The sequence below is a fragment of the Condylostylus longicornis genome, unplaced genomic scaffold (genome assembly GCF_029603195.1).
Source record: "Condylostylus longicornis isolate FDR11 unplaced genomic scaffold, ASM2960319v2 ptg000114l, whole genome shotgun sequence".
Taxonomy (NCBI): Eukaryota; Metazoa; Arthropoda; class Insecta; order Diptera; family Dolichopodidae; genus Condylostylus; species Condylostylus longicornis.
Window position 1 is genome coordinate 1,132,281 of NW_026578082.1, and position 22,621 is coordinate 1,154,901.

At 24.9% G+C, this 22,621-nt stretch overlaps 2 protein-coding genes across 5 annotated transcripts in view; one reads left to right on the plus strand and one right to left on the minus strand.

The window, feature by feature from the left end:
• Positions 1-22,621, plus strand: part of LOC129614642 (anaphase-promoting complex subunit cdh1-like) — a 98,362-nt gene that overhangs the window by 62,998 nt on the left and 12,743 nt on the right. The gene's annotated exons all lie outside the window — the stretch shown is intronic.
• Positions 1-22,621, minus strand: part of LOC129614625 (thiamine transporter 1) — a 66,696-nt gene that overhangs the window by 23,964 nt on the left and 20,111 nt on the right. For 3 of the 4 annotated variants that reach the window (XM_055529346.1, XM_055529344.1, XM_055529345.1), the window contains one exon: positions 3,387-4,350. The exons of the other annotated variant lie outside the window; for it this stretch is intronic. In XM_055529346.1, the coding sequence (XP_055385321.1) occupies positions 3,387-3,595 (209 nt within the window). In that variant the 5' untranslated portion in view covers positions 3,596-4,350. The remainder of the gene's footprint in view (positions 1-3,386; positions 4,351-22,621) is intronic. 4 annotated transcript variants of the gene reach the window in all.

Sequence of the window (22,621 nt, forward strand, 5' to 3'; positions counted from 1 at the left end):
GTTTATAACACTTTTTTGGTGTTTTTTTTTTTCAAATTTAATATTAAATTTTTTAAATTATTAATTTGTTTTTTCTCTAATCTTCTACCACAATATTAAAAAAATATTATGATATTACTTTTATACTTTTGAAGATTTTCGTGGTTAATAAACCGCAAAAGATTATAAAATACATATTTTGAGACGGAACCTTTTTAAAAAGAGTTATAATTGTATAACATTAAAGAAAATTACTTACTAATATTTTTTGTAAAATTTTTTGCTTTTATTTTCCTGGTTTTTGTTTAATTAAAAATTTAAGTATGATTTTGGGAAAAAGAGAAATTCTTTTGTTAAAAAGTTTTATTAATATTTAACACAACAGTACATTCCGAATAATTGTAGTTAAATGGTTTGTGTTCAAGATATTTTGCTATCTTGTATTTTGCTATATTGTATAAATTTTTGTAGAGAAAGCGTAAAGTTTTAGATTCGTTATACGCAAAAATGGTTTGTGTTTAAGATATTTCCTATAGTAAAGTTTTGAAAAGTGAGCTTAAAGGAAACGTCTTAGATTCGTATACTTTGGCAAAGAAAATTTAGTTTTTGATTTGGGGTTTAGGAAAATACTTAGTACTATATTTGGTATGGTCAAATTAACCCATCAACTTAAATATAGAATTATATGTTAAATAATAAAACAATATGTTGAATTAAAAAAATATAAGATTCGCTGTAAAACCTGTAATATTCCTTAGTTGGGATACAAAGAATTCACTGTTTTTGTACAATATTTAAACATTATTTAAAATTAAGGACAATATAAAAAAGTTTCATCCTTAAAATGAAATTCTTAAATTTATCTACATTTAATACAGTTATAAAATATAATATAGAGAAAAGAAAAAGGATATAATGGGATGGCGAAATTTTGGAAACAATCGTTTTTTTCCCTTTTGTATAAAAATTTACAAGAATTCCTGTGTCTCTTTAATTTTCCCATTTTCAATTCGTGAAATCAAAATAAGGCCTCGTGGAAAAAGTATGTATGTATATTAAAAATTAAAAAGTTTTTTCTCTTATTTTTCCTCGAAATTTTTCTTAAATTTTCATTATTTTAAAAGTATAAATTTTGTTTGAATTTTGCTTTCTTTTTAAGTATTTTAAAAATTTTATACTTGAAATAGAATTTTTATTCGTTGACCACTTAATATTCATGTAAATTTTTATAAAAGTTAAAATGGACTTGAAGCAAAAAAAATTTCTTAATTTATTCTAATTAGTTATATAAGATTTTAACAAGTAGTTAGAGTATTTTTCGAGGCATTTAAAATTTTTAAGTGCAATTGAATGCTTAAAAAAGTGTGCCGTTTTTGTTTTCAAAATTTTATTTTACTTAAATGTCATAGATTTTTGTGTAAAGAATTTTAATTAATTTTTGCAAGTATGGTGAGATTTACTGTATATATATATATACAATATATATTTCGCAAAAATTTTGTGTTGAGTTTTAATTTAGAATGATCACGGAGGATAGAAAATTATTTAATATAGTTCAGTACGGTAATGTATTCAAATAACTCACCACACTTGTGGTGAATTGTGAATTTACTGTTATTCACATAGTAACTTACCATACTAATGGCGAATGTAACATAAACCGCCTAAAAATGTAAAAGTCTTTGAATCCTGATTAAGCAATATTAAAAGTTTTTCAACAAAGTTCAAGTTTGGTAATAGGAAAAATTGATTTTAATGTTTTAGAACGTTATCAAGTCTATGTTAGTTATTAGTTGCCATAGCTTCTTGAAAAAAATTTTGAATGCCCATTTGCAATTCCTTGCTTATAAATATTTAATATTGCTGGAAAAAAAAGTGATCATGGTGAACTTTTTAAGCAAATCAACCTAAATTGTTTAAATTATTTCTTATAGGGAATTTTTTATACAAATAACTTTAAATTATTCCAAATGGTGAATTATTATGTGTTCCATATTAATGGTGAATTCTTAATGAATGCTATTGTGAATGGTATGAGATTTATGAATAATATGTTTGCGACGGGTTTATTAAATAAATTACTGTCGATAATATTGTTATGGTGAATTATATTCTAATAAAAGCTGTTTATGGCCAATTAACTACTGAATCGTGAGTTAGTACTTATTGTAAAATGCTGTAGGTTTCATAATGCTTCTATTCTAAAGTTTTATTATTAATGATCACTTTCCACTTAATTTAAATATTAGCAATATTTATACCCGTACGAACGTATGTTCGAAGGGTATACTAAATTTGCCTTACCGTTTGTAACGCTAAGAAATAACGGTGTTAGATATAGACTCAAGTGTATGTTTTTGATCAGCGTCAAATTCTGAGTTGATTTAGCTTTGTCTGTCCGTCCGTCCGTCCGTCCGTCCGTCCGTCCGTCCGTCCGTCCGTCCGTCCGTCCGTCCGAACGATAACTCAAAAACTAATTGAGCTAAGTTCACCAAATTTTCACAAATGATTTATTGTAGGAAGTGCCAGAACCCTATTTAAATTGGACATGATCGGGGTACCGGTTCGGGTAGCTGCCATACATCTTCAAAATTTATTTGGCTATATCTCAGAAAGTATAAAAGTTATGGTATTGAAATTTCACACAAACGAATATATTAGTAGGGCCAATATGCCCCATAAAAGTCGTTGAAATTACTTGGTTCCTTCTGGTACCTGCCATACAACTTCAAAAGTTATTTGACTATATCTCAGAAACTATAAAAGCTGTGATATTGAGATTTCACACAAGTGAATATATTAGTAGGGCCGATGTGTCTGGTAAAAGTCGTTGAAATTACTTGGCTCCTTCTGGTACCTGCCATACAACTTCAAAAGTTATTTGACTATATTTCAGAAACTATTAAAGCTATGGTATTGAAATTTCACACAAACGAATATATTAGTAGGGCCAATGTGTCTCATAAAAGTCGTTGAAATTACTTGGCTCCTTCTGGTACCTGCCATACAACTTCAAAAGTTATTTGACTATATCTCAGAAACTATAAGAGCTGTGATATTGAGATTTCACACAAGTGAGTATATTAGTAGGGCCGATGTGCTTGATAAAATTCGCTAAAATTTCTTGGCTCTTTCTGGTAGTTGTCATACAACATCAATAGTAGTTTGGCACAACCAGTATTTTGAATAACACATAGTACTGAAATTTTGCATAAATTAATATGGTAATACGGCAACTTAAAGTCATAGTCTGCCCCATAGTTAGTTATGGCACATTAGTTATTCGCACATAGGATAACAAATTCGTACGGGTATCACAGAGTTGACAAGGTCAACTCTATTTTTTTTCTCGTTTTACTTAAATTTTCATTCTTGTATTTAAATTCGAATGTAATATGAGAATTTACCTTAAAATATCTGTTACAAGGAAAACGATTACAAGTTGAGCTAAATAAGAATATGTCCCAAGTGGATATATATCACGATTAACTTGCTCTTCTGTTATATTTCTCCATTCACCAGCTAAAAATTCAGTAACAAATGGTTCGGATGGTCTCATTTCACGTAAAAATCCATATGAACATAATATTAAAGATATTTTTAACCAATCCTGCATTTTAAAAATCCTATACTCCTTGTTATTTTGTTTTATTTTTTATTTTGTTTAGGGTTGTCGTCTCCACTATACTTGTTTATTTGTATGACCTTTTTATTTTATTGCTGAAATTTTTGTGTTTGCCGTTTTTGCGCTTTTTTGTTGCAATTCCCTTTTTTTTTGTCTTTTGAATTTTGTACTTTTTTCGTTCTTAAATTTGTTTTTCTTTATAAATATTTGTTACAAAAAATTTCCGCTTATGCGGATCGAGATTCTTTTTTATTATTTAAAAGCCAATATGGAGTAACAAAATATCAAAAGAAAAATAGGTGGTGAATAAAAAAAAAAGAACAAAAAAAAAATCCTTTTTCTGTTTTCGCTTTGTCGTCCCAATCCTTATTTTTTCTATACTCCTTGTATGATTTGTTGCTCTTTTCTCCAATTCTATTGCTTTTTTCTCTTTTTTTTCTTTCGATTTCAATTGTTAATCTTTGTTTATTCATAAATGTTTTTTTTTTTGTACTTTATGTATTCGATGTGTCGCTAGAAAGGGACCAGCCCAAAAACGATTTGTACAGGCGATATTTTTGTTTTACAAAAGACGTCATATGTTGCCCCAGTTACCAATAATTTCTTGTACAAAATAAAATATTTTCTAAAGCAGGATGACATTTATAAGATGTTTTATTTTTGGTAATTTTTTTCTTTTTTGTTAAAAATAAATTTCATAAATTCTTATTTCATTCATAAATCATGACGTATTTTTTGTTTATTTGCTGTAAAAAAAAAGAATAACAAATAAAAATTTTAAAATATGGACAAGATTTAAAAAAAAAATATTTTGGTTGAAATTTTTCAAAATTAAAGCTTTAAAATAAATGAAGTGCTTGTTATTTTAAAATTAATCCTTTACTGAATTGTTTTTGCAATTTAGTAAAATAGATTTTAAATAAATTCTGAAAGTATTTCATTATTTTTCGAAATTCAAGAATTTTTCTTAATATTAAAGGTCTATAAAGGTCACTTTTTGAAAATGTATGTATGTTGGAAGACTCTATTAAATTTAAGTTTTTAGACATTTGGATGAACTTTGACTGTTTTGACTATGAAGGCACTAGAAATTTTTAATTTCATATTGTGGTAAATTTTCACAAAAGCTGAAACATGAATACAGTCCTTCTAGACAATAAAGCTTCATTAAATTCAATGTGGTAATGTGATGAATAATATAGTATTTGTAGAGTATAAGAATAATATGAATGTTCTTAATCCATAGTACAAGCTCGAAGAACTATATTAGCTTAAGAGAAGAGCAAAAATTGATTATAATTTTCTCGATTTGCAAGGCACATACAGTGTCACTCACATTTTCAATGTGAAAATGATCCAAAGTCTGAACAATGTAAAACTAAATTGGTGCCCACCCAATTCAAATAAAATTGTTATAATTTCGAATTAAATTAAAATTTTTATGATTTGTAATTAGCCATAATTTTGCTTGCTTAGTTTTTGTATATCTCTGCTATTCTAGTCAGGAGAATTCATTTTAATTCAGTACTGCAGGCTTATAAGAGGCTCAGAAAAAGTGAGCTTATAATTCACCATCATCAGATTGAGAAACGTAAATATTGAATAATTGAATAACAGAATACTATAAATAGTTTTCGGCCTAACCGCATACCAAATAAAATAAAAATAAGTTCGATTATCGACACAATTCGCAAATATCACAAGTTAAGTGCGTCGAAACTACGTGTTGAAGTTGAACATTTTTTTGGAAAAGTGTGCTGCGAAAAAATTTATCTCCAAATTTAATGACACGATTTTTTTTCTGTTATAAAACTAAAACTGTCATAATATCTTAAAATATTTGTTTAAAAAAAATTTTAAGTGAGTACAAAAATATTTTTATTTATTTTTTATCACTTTATCTATAACCGCATTTTATGTATTTTAAAAATTTATTGACATTTTAAATCACCACAATAAAATAATAACTTATTGTGTCAAATTTATAATGTTATACAATATATTATGTAGTTTCCATTTAGTTTCCATTCTTAATAACTATAATAATTTGTTTTATTAAAATGTTATACAATATAATTCTGACATAACTGTATATGCTATATGTATAAGTGAGTTTATGTCATAAAAATTTAATGTTGCCTCTTCTATAGAAAAACAACTATCTATGTATGTATGTATATAAATTTTATTGAAAAAGAACATTAAGAGAAACTATGCTAACTGTAATATATGTGAATACACATAGTAGGTACCTAAAATTTATAATAGTTATAAAAATTATTATTTACATTGCATATAAAATGTCAGTTAATTTAACACTCCATTTTAATCATAAAAGCGGTCATCAAAATATTTTAAAAAATCATTTGGAATATTAAAACCAAAGGATGCGTTTTACAAAGTCATTTTTCTACTTATCTATACTTAATTTTTAAGAAAAATCTCTATAAAAAAATAACGTAAGTAGTTTTTTTTTATTGTTGCCTTACTTATTCTCAAAATTCATTTTTACCCTATATATTTTTTATGTAAGAAGATGAACAAAGGAAATTTTGTCATATTTGTTTTCTTTAAGATCCGAAATGTAATCTAGTAGAACAAGCTTTAGCGCAAAACAGAATTTAACAGTTTTGGAACACAATTGTAATAGTTTGCATCAAATTTTGTTTGTTTTAGATTTAACCCTTAGGGACTGATACCTAAATCCCAATGTTACAGCTACCAATAGCCTGCATGCACACAAGTTCTATACTATCTTTATTTTCTAAAAAGACGTGAATATACTACACAATGAGTTTAACACAAAATTCGGATAACACAGATGATTGCAACCAAAGTGTAGAATCCCCGTCTTAGCTAGTGCATTACAAAATTGCTAATACATAAAATTCGAAACGCTGTCTACCACAGAGTTTATAACATAAAATGGCTGTGATTTATACTCATAACACGAAAATTAAGATTTCGTCCAAAGGTTTGTATTTCAAGTTCATTTCGTAGATTTTTCAAATACATATGTCTCAAAAAAATGTCAATGTCAAATTTAATTTGACGAAATTATGTATTAAAATAGAATTCGACCTAAAAGAATTCAACTTAATCATGATGATACAGTGCGGCAGCAGGATTAATAAGCAGGATAGTTCTATACTTTCTTTTTTTACTTAATGTTTTAAATCAACTTCGAATTTTATATTTTTACGACCTGAGTTTTGACATTATCTTGGAATTCGTAATTTAATAATAGAATTTTTGGAAAATTTCTAATAATCAACTACTATTGTTGGCGTAGAATTTGTGCCCAATTTCGTTTCTTATAAATTTTACAATATTTATCTTTTAACTCTAAGCCCCCTGTATCTAATTTTTAAAAGCATATATTTGTGCAAATGTATACATTTATATATATGTATATACATTGCAAAAAATATAACAATTTTAATATCCTTTTTCATTGTAAATTATAACCAAGGATAATGATGAGTACAAAAATAATAAATTTTTAAGGGTGTCCTTTTCGTTTTGTTTTTGTTTATCTTATATTCTTATATTGTTTGTTTTCGAAAGCAAAACTTCACCAGAAACAAAGAAGTAAGAAAGGGAAGGATCCTTTTTTTTTGTTTAAATGAATAAAAAATAATGAATTTACAATTTAATGTGAAGAAATGTGTAGTTTTGTATGTTTGTACAATTGTGTTTGGAAATGTATAATTTTAAGATATTTGTATAACATGTTTTTGAAAAATAGTAGTGGGGGTGAGGCGATATATTTGAGTTTCGGTTAATTTTAAGTAAGAAATGAAAAGAAATTTGAGAACCTTGGAAATTTCGATTTTAATTTAGTAAAATTGTTTGAGCATTAAATTTTAATAACATTAAATTTTATTGTAGAATTTTTAAGGTTCGAAAGGTTTTGGTGTTAATTGAGAAATAATGATGTTTTTTTCATAAAAAATCATTATTAGTTTGCCCTAAAAGTTTTATTGTTATAAAATTATAGATTTATAACAGTAAGAGTTCATAAATGTGGGAGTTATTTCCTAGTCACCTCTAAATTTGAATTAGAGTTCTTAATTTTTAATAAGATATAGCACTCTTATAGACTATAGAGGATCCCTCATTCTTTGTCGTTGATGTTGAATATTGTATTTGTATTTTATTTCTCAATATGTCATGTTAAAATTTTCAAATGTGAATTAAATATGTCAGTCTTTTCAAAACAGAGTGGTTGAAAAAAAAATTCTCACTTGTAAAACACATTGCTACAATATGTTGTAGTTATTAACTTTCCTCTTACCGATTGAATAAAGAGGGGTGAGTAAAAAGAGTGAGTATATAATATACCTACGTATGCAAGTGAGATACAGAATCAGACGACTAAATATAAGTGTACAGCTGTAGTCAGTCTATTATATTATGTGTAAAAACTATACGTGCCTATATTTTGTTTGTAAAAGCATGGCGTTTCTGATTTTAGAATTTGTAATAAAAATCCTATTCAAAGATCTAATCCTATACTCTTATACGACCCTAATCATTCTAGTATTCTTGTTAAATTTTAAAAATTTTGTAATTTTAAATTGCATGTTTAAAACCCATAGAACATATTTAACAAGTTTACATGAGAAAATTTTGTATAAAATTCTAGTTCTCTCAAAAATATTTCATATTTTACTCTTAGAAACGATATACATGTAATATAATGTCATTTAAATCATAAAAACAACAATAAGAATAAGAAAATCTTTTCTATATCTTCTATGTCCTTGGTTTTATTTCAAAATGTATTTATGTATGTGTTTTAAGGGAGGATGACATTATTTTGTTTTTGGATTACGTCACTCTTTATTATTAACATATAATTTTAGTTTTTGTTTTTTATTATTTTTGTTTAGCTTTCAATGAACTTGGTTCCCTGGAAGAGACGAATTCTTTTTAAAACTTTTATAATAATATAGTTCAAGTTTTTAAACTTTTAAAATAAATTTTAATAATATTCATAAAATTTATGTACATATATTTCTATGAAATGATAAGAAAGAGAGGAAGGGGGTAGAGAGTACGAGGTTAGATAAAAAAAAAGAAAGGAAAAGTGTCATAATAGAGTAAATTATGTATAAAGACTATTGAATTGGAAATGTGGAAGTTTTTATATTAGATATGCTTATGTATGAAGTCTCATTTTAAGGGCGAGATTTTTCAAGTTGTATATAAGCCATATATTGAGATTTACGACAAATTTGCATAACATTGCTTTTCAGTAATCTCAACTTTACTTATGAATTAATAAATTTGGAATTTTTTTTTAGAGTTTCGATTTTTCAATAAATAAGTGTGACTATTTTAAATTTCTCCCATTTTTGATTGAAAAAATTTGAGTGACGAAAATTTTTTTTAAGAAAAGAAAAAATTTTCTTTGATTTTACGGTCTCATTTAATATAATTTTAAATACAGGGTTTTGGAATCAGCAGGAATTTTAATATAAAAACTTTAAAAGATTATTGTGTACACGGTAAAAAATTTTGAAGTCGATTTATTAGAATAATTTTAAAACCTTAAACGATGCTACCTAGAAAAAAAACAACATTTTATGACACTAAAAAATTTTACTACGAATGAGTCAAAAATATATAGGGTAGAGTACAAAATTGTTAAATGCATTTACTACACCAAAATTACTACAGTAAAGAACAGTACTCAAGTATCCCTCTGTAAATTAGTAAATCTGTAAAAGAGTATTCTTATTCATTTTTTCTAAGTGTAATCACTAAAAGTGAGCAATTTACCCTAATTGTACTTCAAATTTACCAAATTATTGAGCAAAATTTCAAATTCGTATCAAACGAAGTCAAATTTTCTGCGTTTCACGAAAACTGTTTTATAAAAAATGTATTGCTGCAAATTACGCTCCGTTTTGTATTAATTTGTATAATATTTTTTTTCAGTGTGCAAATATAATTTTTAATTTTATATTTTTTTTTCAACTATGTTTACCTTAATTTCTTTGCTTCTGCTTTATTATATTTGAAATATTTCGTTTTTTTTTTTTAAATAGAACCTTACAATTTCTTAAGTTCATTCGGTTGGTATTGTAGGTTTTTGGACGCAGTGTTATGCATAAGATTCAATGTATAATAAATGCTTATATAATAGCCATTTACGGCTATACCTTTCGATTATATTAGCTACAATTTCATTTAATTCAATTTTTGATTTAGGTAAAATTTTTTGTTACTTTACTGACTGCCTTTTTTTTAAAAAAAATAATACAAAGTGATGTAGAAATAAAAAATGTTAAAAGTTGGGTCAAAAATTTCATTTTCAAATAAAAATATGAATTTTCGAAATTCCAAAAATTTTCAAAGAATTCTTGAACAGAAATTTGTCCTAAATCTTTAATGCTTGAAATGACAAATTCAATGAAATTTTAATTTAGTAAATATGAAAATTTAAGAATTTTTTTTGCCGAAATTTAAAAATAACTTTAATGGACTGGAATTGAGTGTGAGAGTCTTCATTAATTCAATACTATTAATTTTTATTCAAAATAGTTGTATGTGTTTTGTATGTATGTGTTTGTAAAAATTTATTCATTGTTGTCATTTATGAAGTTAATTCGATTTCGAAAAGATTTTTTTCTTCTTTTTTTATATTCTTTTTATATATTTTCGATTTAGATAATAAAAAATAAGTTCCATGTCCTGTTTCCGTTTCTATTTTTCAATTTATATTTTCATCTTAGTTAGCAATGATATCAGATAATATTCTTTAAATTGCTTAAGTTTTGTAAACTTTATTATTTTTTCATTTTTTATTAGAAATTTTTTTTTTTTATTTATTTTCAATAAAATTGAATTTTAAGTCACTAGATAGTTTAAATTATTTTTTAAGTTTGACGAATTTTTTTAAATTTTTCATGTATTATAGTAAATTTTAAAAAAAATTTGCATATATGCGCGAGAGAAAATGCCAACTGCAAATGTAGTCAACCACAACTGCGTAAAAAGAACAAAATTAAAACTATCATTATGATTCGGCGGAAGATTAACAAATATGATGTTCCCGATCACAACTTATGTATTTGAAATTATTCGATATATGTACTTGTAAAGAAAATTATTAAACGTCTCTTGAACCGAAATTAAGATGGAGCTGGGAGTTATTAATAACATAGTAATCATAAATAACAAGAGGGTTTAAAATGAAATATTTATACATTTGAATTATTGATGTTTTATAATGTAATTAATGACGTTAATATTACATTGATTTAAAATGCAAACCATGGCAATAACATTAACGTTAAAATTTTGAAATTTTTTTATATTTTAAATTTTGAATAGTAGTGTAGCATTTACACGTTTACATTCTATAGAGAATGAGAATCTGATAGTATTGTGTGGTGTGATAGCTATGATCGAAATTTTTTCATATATAATTTAAAATTGCATATTTTCAGGGGTCAGTTAAACAAATTTCTAAATATCATATTAAAGATGGCGTTAATGTTATAATAAATGTGTTAACATTTTATCTGTCAACTGTCATCATTTTTTTCATTTTCATTTTGTAATCTTTTTAACACTTCACTTTTATTTATTGTGGCAGCCACTTTTGTATACAAGAATAGGAAAAAAAAAATAAGAAATAAACTTTAAAGGATAGAAGGTTGTAATTTCATTTTTTTTCTCTTTTCTCATTTTTATTTAAATTTTTCATTGCCATATTTTAGGTTTTTGTTTCTTATTTGAAAAGAGAACAAAAAAAAATGTCCAATTAAATTCATTATTTTTTTTTCCTCCCATAAAATCTTATAAAAGTAACAAAAGAATTTTATTTTTGAGAAAAGAAAAAAAAAGAGAGAAAAATAATTTTTATGTATTTTTTTTTTTTGTTTCTTTTCTTTTCCGATTCTTTTCATGCGAAATTTGATAGCAACAATAGAAAAACAATAGCCAAACGAAAACAAAATACGAATTCTTTCAACAATTCAAAAAAAAAAGAAAAACAAAAAAAATCCTTTCTCCTCTCTCTTGGTTTGTTGCTCATCTCTTTTCGTTTTTTCCTCTCTCTTCCATTAAATGATCGCATTAGTAACTCGTATCGTAGGCAAAAAAAAAAAATTCTGACCACGCACAAACAAAAACAAATTTATTTTAATATTTTGTTTTTAATTTTTTTTTCTGTCTTGTATAGCCTATAGTTTATTTCGGTCCCTTCTTATTTATTTCCTCTGTTTTTTTTTTATAGAAATTTATGAAATATGTATATGAAAAGAGTATGGGTTCATAGAAGAACAAAAACAAAAAAATATTTTTTATCCTTTTCTGTTCTCTCCCCTCTTTCTACTTTATGCCTTTTATATTACGAACTAGGTTTTCATCTGCTTCGGTCGTATATCCGTAACCAGTACAAAGCAACACACTAAAGATCTCTATAATTCTTTTTTACCAAAAATGAGTTTGTTTTCTATATAAGCGCTCATAAATATGGTAGTAAGTGTGATTGTAAATGTATGTATGTAAAATAAAATTTTTAGATCAAAAATAATAAATATATTTCTTTCTTGTTTTTTTTTTTCATTGTAATTCACAAATTTTAAGGAAATAATGTGAACTCATACGTTAAAGAATGTTATGCTTACACAAAAAAAATTAATTCCAAAAAAAAAAGAAACCAAAACAAATGGCTTATTAAAACTTTACGGCTACATTTAAACGCAAAGAGAGTGTATGTATAATATGAAGAGAGAGGGGGAGAAATAATAGGGGTCAAATAAATAAAGTAATCTCTCTGATTTTTTACTTCTCATTGTTCTTTTATTTCTTTTATTTTTTCTGTGTTTTGCTCTCGTAATCTTCGGTATATACGTAGTTAAATCAAAATATAGTTTTTTGATAAAAAAAAATAATAATAATAAATAAATAAGAATAGGATATTGTCCTTGAAAAACAAGGAAAAAAAAACTAAGAAGTTTATTGTCTAGTGTTGTGAATTAAGTACAGAATTGAAAAGAAACGGCTATATTTATTTAATTTTTTGTTTCTTGTTTAAGTTTAATGAACTTCAACTTTTAGAATAATTTTATGGGTATGACTTTCTTAAGTAATAAATGTATGTAGTTAAGCATAGTTCCTCGATTTTTTTTATTAATAAAGCGAATTACAGTTCTGTAGAGCATATTACTGTAAATTATGGTATTGTTATAAAAGGCACTCTGGATCGTAACTGCAATAAAACTACAAAGCTAACGAAGAAGTAAGGGTCTGTTTACGTGTCTTATATATTATTTTTATTTAGTAAGGGATAATATTGAATTTTCACATAAAAATTTTTCAATGAAATTTGTCGAATTTTCACTTTATCAAGTAAAAAATTTCTCATATTATCTTCCTTCTCACTCCTACTCTATTTAAAGAGAATGATTCACTGTTAATTTTGCTTATTTTCACTCAACTTTCACAAAAAAAAGTTCTTATAATTTGCAAATTAAATTTTATGCACGAATACGTGATACTCACTTATTTTTTGTATCACCCCTGATAGTGAGTGAATAAATTTTAATATTCATAAAACTACAACCATAGCTGCTGCATAATTGACATAGCATCAGAATAATAGATTAGGTACAGATTAATAGTTACATTTTTTCAAAAAATCGAACTTCTTTTTATATGAAAATTTTTAGTATAACATATGTAAACGGACTGAAACCTGATAGGGGTTGAATAGTATTATACAATCTTAGAATTCAAATTTCTGTTTCGCAGTTGTTAGTTTTAAAATCTTCGAGCTACTTTCCTGATATTGTTGGCAAAGAACTTGAAAAATCTAAAAGTTGCTTTATTTTGGAAAATTTTATGTTATTTTTTGAACATTTTTAACATTGCGCTTTCTTAGAACGCGATTAATTAGTACGATTAATTGGGTTTTAAAGCCAGTTCAGTTATAATTGTTAAAAATGATGTTGTTACATGTGCGCCAAAATAATGAATGTGCTTTTTTGTAAACTGTGAGTTGAGGATACGAGTAGTAAATAATTTGTTATTTTTTCAAAAATTTCAAAAATTATTAGTGTAGATCGTAGAAAATAATGGTTTTGTAGTAGACGAAGACTCCTAGAAGAAGAAAATGACTTGGTATCCTTAACTCAAAATTAACAAAAAAGCACATCCATTGTTTTTGCACACACGTAACGGTATTCGTTAAAACAGTTATTTTTTATTGTTACATAAATCATCAACTTTGAGCTCTGAAAAATTGTGCGGAAAAAATTTTGTACATCATAATTAAAATTACCTAACTAAGTAGTAAATTTACTATAATTTGAATTTATTTACCCTAACTATACATAATTAAATTTGTATTGTATGGTTTTGGAAGGCATAATTCAAATTTTCGATTTCTTTCTTTCTCGAAAATTTATTTTGTTTTCAAGTACAAAAAAGAAAGAAACCTAAACTTTTCTAAATGAATTTCAATTATTATAAAGTTTTCGGTTTCTTTCATTATCATAATTATTATGTTAATTTAAAGTTTTTAATAATTGTTTTCTATTCTACATAAATTTTTTTATTTCTTTTGTTTAAACTTTATCTAGCAGGCAAATTATTATAGTTGGGATATTTTAGTATAAAAACTTCTTTATAAAATCTTTACATTGTGAACTGCAAATAGAAAACTTTTTGCTGAATTGCAATGGAATTGTGATGGGGTTTGTAGACTCCTTGTTCAGAATTATTTTATTAAAATTTATTTTGTATATTTTATTTCATATAGGCTCTAACAACAAATTATTGTTTGTTGAAAAATTCTTTAAGATGAGAGATTCAATAATGTAGAAGAATTTTGAGTTGAAATTTTATCGAATTTAATTAGAGAAATCAAAGAATTCAAATGAACCAATGTAATTAATTTCCAAATTTTCTTGAACTGAAAATCTGAAATACTCAACGATTTTTCATTTTTTGATTTGATTCCACGCTTCGAATATGAAGGCTTTCTTATTTATGAATTAAGAATTCAGTTAGCCCAATCGGCATTATTTTATATAAAATCCACCGAATACAGGTGCTTCCATTACGATTCCTTTTCGTTGAAAACTCTACATTTTTAATAATTTTTGATTACTACAAAAATATTACTGACCATTTTCTAACATAGTAAAATTTTATGACACAAAAAATTAATATGTTTTTTTTTGGGTCAATAAATGTCAAAAGCAAAAAATTTCCAGCAATACTTTCTTTCTTGTTGGGGTAGTTTGTGAAATAATAAAGAAAATTTAATCGAATATCATAAAATTGCCTAACCTTACACACCCATAACAATTGTCAAAGAAGAAAAATAATAAGAAAATCTTTTCATTTTCGAAAAAAAAAATATAGGATTTTATAGCGGAATTCCATTGTTGAAAGGATATTTGAAATATTATACAAAAAGAAATAGATAATTTTTAATTCAAAATGAAATAAGAAGCGTAAAAAGAAAATCAGGAAAAAAAAAATTAAATGCTGGGATGTTTTTGTCCCTCAATTTCTCCCATAAGATCAGCAATATTTTGATGCTCTTATTTTTTATTTTTCTTTCGAATTCTTCTCATTTTCTTTATTCGTTTTAATCGATTTAATGTTGGGAAATTATCAATTGAATTTCATAAATTCTCTGAAGAGGGACTGAGTTAAATAATAAAATGAATATAGAAATGTGACGGGATAGAAAGTGTCAAAGTTTAGAATATTTAAAGATTAAGGCAATTTCGTTTTGCTTTTGTCTTTCCTTTTTTTTTTCTATCTATTTTTGTTATAAAAGTAATTGAATAATAAATAAATAAAAATAGAAAATGTAAACTGATACAAAAGAAAAATGCCATATTATAAAGAGAAGAAGAAGAGGCGATTTGATAAAGATTTTTAGTGTTGCCGCTTAAACAAAAAAAATATGTCAAAATTTAATTGATTAGAATTTTAAATGTTTCTGAAAGAGTAATGCTTTTATAGCAATAATTCAGTTGTGAAATGCGCGCAAAAGATTTTAGCACTTAAGTGACTAGATTGTTGATTGCTTCAGTGATTAATTTTTAATGCTGGTTTCTTCTGAAGGCAATATATTTTCATTTAAAAATTCCACATATTTTGGCATTTATTTGTTGAATTTTTGAAGTTTGTTCACTTATTTCTTAATTTGTTAATTAATTTACTATAAAACAGTGTTGTCGTTTGCAATAATCTATAAATAAAATGCGCTAGTTCTTCAAATTGTAAATCCTTTGCATGTAACATAGAAAAAGAAAACTCTAGAACTCTAAAACTCCGGAGAGTCAACAAATTATTTTTTCAATATAATATTTTGACAAAGTTGGCAACACTAAAATTAAAACAAAAATTTTAAATTTTCTATATATACAATTTTGACATTTCATTGATTCTATTTTCAAATTCCTTTTTAAATGTCCAAAATTATTTTGGTATTTTTAATTTCCTAAAAATTTTCTTAACATTTTTGTTTTTAGTTTTTGAATATTTTTGAAATTTTACACATATCCATTTTAAAATAATTTAAAATTTCTATACTATAATGAAATTCTATGAGATCATTGTCAATAAATTTATAATGATTAATTAAATTTTCAAAGTGCTATCAAAAAATTTGATTAATTTTTAGACCGGAAATAGGAATTTCAATGATCGAATTCAATGAATTTTAAAAAAATTTTCAGTAATTGTAATGGAATTGCTATAAAAAATTAAATTTATGAATAAACGTGGGTAATAGAGTATAAATTATTCAATAAATTAGTGTTAGTAGAAAAAATTAAAAAAAATTGAATTAGAAATGTCAATAATATGTCAAAATTGTGTCAAAACATTATTTGTCAATATATTTTGTTCTTTTATAAAAAGTAAGTTATTAATGTCAATAAAAAATTTTTACCTTAATAAAATCAATGTTTCGCTCTCATAAGAGCAAAATTAAGAAATGAATAGCGAGTGTCAAATTTAAAATGCCAATGATGTGTCAAAAATATGTCAAAATGTTAATTTTCAATTATATTATATAGTTTTCATTTTATAAAATCCAAAAATGTCGACAGACGGTCACATATTTCTTTACCAATTAAAAAATTGCTAAAATATAAAAGTGTGTAGGAAATTGAATCGAATATTTTTATTGTGAAATTTTTGAAACAAATTAATGTTGTTTTTTGTTTTTTTAAATTTATTCACAATATTATAAATTAAAGAAAATATTTGTTGACAAAGAACATTTTTTTATTGATTCTTCTTTGTTTTGTTTCAAATGTGGGTAACGTACGTAAATTTGGGTATATATAAGATATAAAATACGCGTAATGTGCGTTTAAAAGGAAGTGAGGCTTTGAAATTTATAATATCGCCATACATATTATGTACACGAGTAAATGTAGAAAGCAGTGATTGAAATTCTCAAATTTAAATTAGGAAATCTTATACCACATTATGTAAATGAATATTTGTATACATACACATGATATACGCAAATATTAATTTGAATACTCGAATAAATTTTATGTAAAAATATAATAAAATTTATCCTAGTTTTGGGATTTTTTAGAAAAATTTGAATATTTTTAATGTTCACGTAATGAACGTTAAATTAATAATTTACGTAGTCTTCATTAATTTCCTCAAACAAAGAACAACACAAAAATTATGATTTTCATTAAAAAATATTGCTGTTGCTTTGAATTTAAGCTAAAAATATTAAATTTATGAATGGCGGATTTTGTTATACTTTAATATAATTGTTAGATTTAAAGAAAATCTTAGATAATTCCTGTATTTTCATTATTTTTTTTTTCTTAAATTCCTTTATAAATGACGGATTAGGCGTAAAATTTCAAAATTATTTTGAAGAAATAGTGACATTCCTAAACAATAGCAATTCGTTTTACTAAATTTTCGATTGAGTGTCTTACGTTTGTCTCCACTTTCATGAACGTCTGCATTTTCCAGTAAATATACTGTTATTTTTTCGGAAATTTTTGTTGCAACAAGAATCAAAGCACCGGCACGCTTTACTAACTAAAAAAGGTACTTTTTGAAAAATTTCGAAAAAGTAAAATTTGTTGGTGCAAACGAGATCCAGCTATTTTTTTTCTTTTTTACAAATTAAACTTAATGTTCACATATTAAGAAATTGAATTATGTATTCGTGGCCACAATATTCTTCACTGGATTCAGAGAGTGTAATCAAGTACATATTTGCAATAAATTTATTACAAATTTAGTTGATTTCTTGTCTCATTTGCTATCACTATTTTCACTCTCAATTTACTATCTCACATTTCAAATCCTAAAAAATCAGTTCTATTGCATTTAGGTTTTAAAAACTTACGGTTTCACATAATTCCTAGTTTTAGTATCTACCTGCTGCTATTGATATTCCAATTTTTACAATTGAGTCAATATAGTGACAAACGTAGTCAATATAAAAAATGACTTAAACACCAAAGTTAGATAAAAAAATTTTAATTTTTTCTATTTGTTAGACGATTCCAGAGAAAATATTAAAAAGCATCCTTTTAAACTAGAAAAACAAGAACAAATGATAAATAAATAATAAAATAATTTTGATCTCGCGCGATAACAAATCAACAAACGTGTAAATAATTTACAGACATCGTCTACAACATAAAACTCCCATAAATTATTTTTATTTAATTTCAAATTTTCTAAATCACTTTTATATGTGTAGCTAGCTACCACGTGCGGATAAAGATAAGTAAAAATTATGAGTGAAAAGAAATTCATGCAGAAAAGCAAAAAGAAACAAAACCAGGTGTTTTCCAAAAAAAAAAAAAAAAAAACTTATGAAATAAATCTATTACACTTGTAGCAATTTTTAACAAAAGTTTTTATAAATTATTTTTGGTTTGAGATAAAATTTTACCTTTAGAATTAAGAAAAAAGGATAAAAAATAAATAAAAAAAAAATTGAAAGTATAAGAGCACACAAGTATAAGAGTGAAAGCGCACATTTCTTTCTTTAATCCTTTTTAATTGTTTCACGCATTTTTTTTTTCTTAACATCAAATCTCCTTTAAAGCTTTTAAAATTGTTAAGGAGAAAAATTATGATTTTCTATTTTTTTTTTATATATGTATTTTGTGTTATTAAAATAATTTTTACAGACATTTAGAAAATATCCTTGGAAAATTAATTCTGTTTTTTTTTGTTTTATAATTTTTTAGATTATGTTTTCAATGTTAACAATATTTCGTGTGCTTTAAGAGTTTCAAACTGACTTATTTTTTATCTATATTTATCAGGCGCGGGGCTCATTATGTTCGGCGCCCTATGCGATTTCTAGTTTCTAGAAAATGCACCTCTCTGCCCTACGCTTACCAAATTCCAAAAAAAATTTTTTTTTGCAAAAATGCAATGTAAAATATCGACAAAAATTTTTATTTTTTAAAATTCTGTTCTCATTGTTTTAAAAATTTACAATCGCGCCCCTGTTTTCCGCGGCTCATTTCATATGCTTATATTGAATATTATTGTACATCCGCCCCTGATATCTACATAAGTATATTATTATAATCAATGATTTAAACAATGGAAATATTTTTCACCGTTTTGCATTTTTATGCATAATTTTTCTTAAATCACTTATCAATTGATTTTTACGTGCTTTTCTATCTAATTCAATTTGATTTTGAAAAATACATGTTAAGAAGTAGTGCATCACGACTTGCTTTTTGTTTTTTTTTTTAATATTATCTTATGAATAAATGAAATAAATATGAAGAAAAATGATAATTTATATCGTAAATGCTTTTGAAAGGACGTGACTTATTTTTGATTAGGATAATGAACTTTTTTTTTTTTTTATATAATAAGTATGTTATCTACGACTTATACAGAATCAGTTAGAATATGCAAGTGAAGTGTTGAACTTAGATAGAAATTTTATGAATAATAATTATTTGGAATTTTCCATAAGTCTTTTTGAAATTTAATAAGAAGAATTATGATGGTTTTCAATAATTTTTATGAATTTTCTTTTGAATTACAGTTTTTTAAACTTGTTTAATAGTGCGAGATCAAAATTATATTGGAACAAACAAAATTTACAATTTATAACAATTAATTCCTAAATTTAGTAATATTGAACTCATGGGGCTCATATGTAATTATTATTTATAACATTAATTTAATTAATTAATTCATAATAATTTCATTTTTAATTACAAATGAATTTTTAATAAAAAATTAAAATTTAATCTAAAATACTATTGGGGCTAGATGAGAATAGTACATGAAATTATTTGTTAACTTGTGGGTTTTTCATTAATAAATAACAAAAAAATTTTTATATTTTTATTTAAAAAAAATTAATAGGATAATTAAATGGTCAGCAGAAAGATTAATGGAATCCATTGAACGATTAACGAATGTTTTAATGATTTTCAATAAAATTGAGAATTTTGTTTCGTAGTACACTATTGTTTTTCTCAGCCCTAATGTATTCAGCCTAAATTGTATTGGAATACTCAAAAATATGATGGAAAATTCAAGTATTTGAAATCTGCTAATGATTTTTTACGAACTGACAATAAAATTAATTTAGAAACGAAGAAATTGAATAAAATAGAAGGGAGCAGAGTCTAATACGTTACGTAAGCCGAACATTCTAAGTGTGTTCATTCAATTTCACTTATTTTTTCGAAATTTATAGTAGAAAATCTGAAAATGCGTGCGGATACAATTCTAGTGACGAAACACTTTTATTAATTATTTGATATGTTGCAGTTTTAGTGCTTTGCAATTTGCAACTAATAGAAAGTGGTAATAGTTTCTTATATGAATGTGCTTTTCTTTTCCATTCTCTTCAATCAAAATATTTTCAACACTTTTATTTCTTCTATATAAAAATTTCATTTTAATTTAAAGTGTTAATTTATTTATAAAAAAAAAAATTGAAAGTGAAATCCTTTATAATTTACCAGGATATTTACCATTTTGAATTTGTTTGTAAAGTGCTGCTAAGGTGGGTAAGAGAGCGAAAGGAGAGTAGAAGATGAAAAGATGAATGTATTGCAATTAAATTGTATTTCTCTGATGTAATTTGCTTTAGGTTAAGCTTTTATTTTCTGAAAAATAATTAATTTTTCATTATTTTCCTTTTTATTTTTATTTAGAACAGAAAATCAAGAGAAAAAGTATATATAATTAGTTAAAAATGATAAAATGAAAATAAATAAAAAGTAAATAATATTGTGTGTAAAAAATACACGGGATACAAAGTGGTTTCTTATATATTTGAATGAGTTCATATTGTGTTTAACGAATAAAATAAAAAATTTAATTAACAATGTTGAATATAGTGTTGATTAATTTGGGATATTAAATGGCATATAACAGAATATTGCTTAATAAAAGGTCATATGAAGGACAATAATTTTATTTAAACTGTTATATTATGTATTTGAAACAATCTTTTTTTTGCAATTTGAAAATTTTTAATCTTTTTTAAAAATTTTCTCAACAAGATCTAATTTGAGATTTTAGAGTTAAGTAGATTTGCAATTAAAAATTTCACTTACTGGTATTCCGAAAATGCTAATTATTTGGAAAAACTGTAATAGGAATCGGCTGTGCTACACAATGGACCTGTTTAGAAATTTAAAAACTCTTCCGATTAGGTATCCGTATTACTGTTGAGTGTTAAGAGTAATTTTTATTAGGGGAGGGTATTTGAATAGCAGATGGATGTTTCTTTTTACGAATTGTAAGTTTCTTGTTAATATTCTCGAATTTTGTATCACTAGTTATCGGAATTTTTATGATATAGTTTCTGTTCGCTTATTTAACAGGTTGCCCATGGTAATAAAAACAATGTTTTAAATTGTAATTACAAAATTTTTATTAAGAATTATGAAATTATGGCTTTTTGATTTTGAGCATATTCTAAATGAATTCCTGTTAATTACGCTGATTTAATAATTCGCATAACTTATAAAATAATCAAATAAATTCAAAATTTCTTTTTATTTTAACTAAAATAGACATTTAACACTGTGTTTTATTAATCATAAAATGCCTCCTTTCTTATTCTCTACAAAAAAATTTATTTTGTTTCCTGTATTTAGTGTTCTACTTGAATGGATGGGGAATGTATGTAAAAAAATGTAATCGAAGCACAAGCGGTTAGAGTATTGGAACTAATAATTGAAAATAATAAATGAATATACTGGGACCTGGCTAAATTTCGGTATGTCGCTTTGGTAACGTGAAATTTACCACAATTGCTTGCCGTATAACGTACCCATTTAGGTACGGTGTACGGCATATACAACTTATCTTTGAAAATTAATTATTAAATGATTTGATAATGTGCTGACTCACCTTGTATATGAAATTCAGTTGAAAAATATACAAACATTAAAATAAGTGATATAAACAACAACAACCATGGAAAGGAAATCAAAAAATATATTAGGACTAAAGTGCTTTAGGGGACTTTAAATTTCCTTTATTTTTTTTTGTTTTTTGTGTTTTTTCAAGTGCTTAGAGTTGATTTTAATTGGAAATTTTTTTTTGTATATATAAAATGAATAACATTTAAGTCTTTGGCTTTAAAAACTAATATGGACAAAATATAGAGGGAAAAAAAAAATTTGTTTTTTGAATTTTAAAACATTCACGTATACTCGTGGAAGAAAATTGTTTTGTCATTGAATGCTTTTAATTTCATTTTAAAACCTTAATGTCAATCTTATAACAAATTATCTTTTTTTTTTTTTTTGAAATGCTAAAAGGCGTTAAAAGTATGTAGATTTCAACAAAATATTTATTATTTTGTATACTTGAAATATAAAAAGGAAAAACAGGTGAAAATTTATAAAATATGAGAATTTGGTATAGAAGAAAATTTTCATTGAAATTGAAATTGTTTTCAGTTTTTGATTTCATTGTGCTATAAAAGCGTGGTTGTATGATTCTCGAAAAAAAAAAAAAAATTAAGTGGAAAAA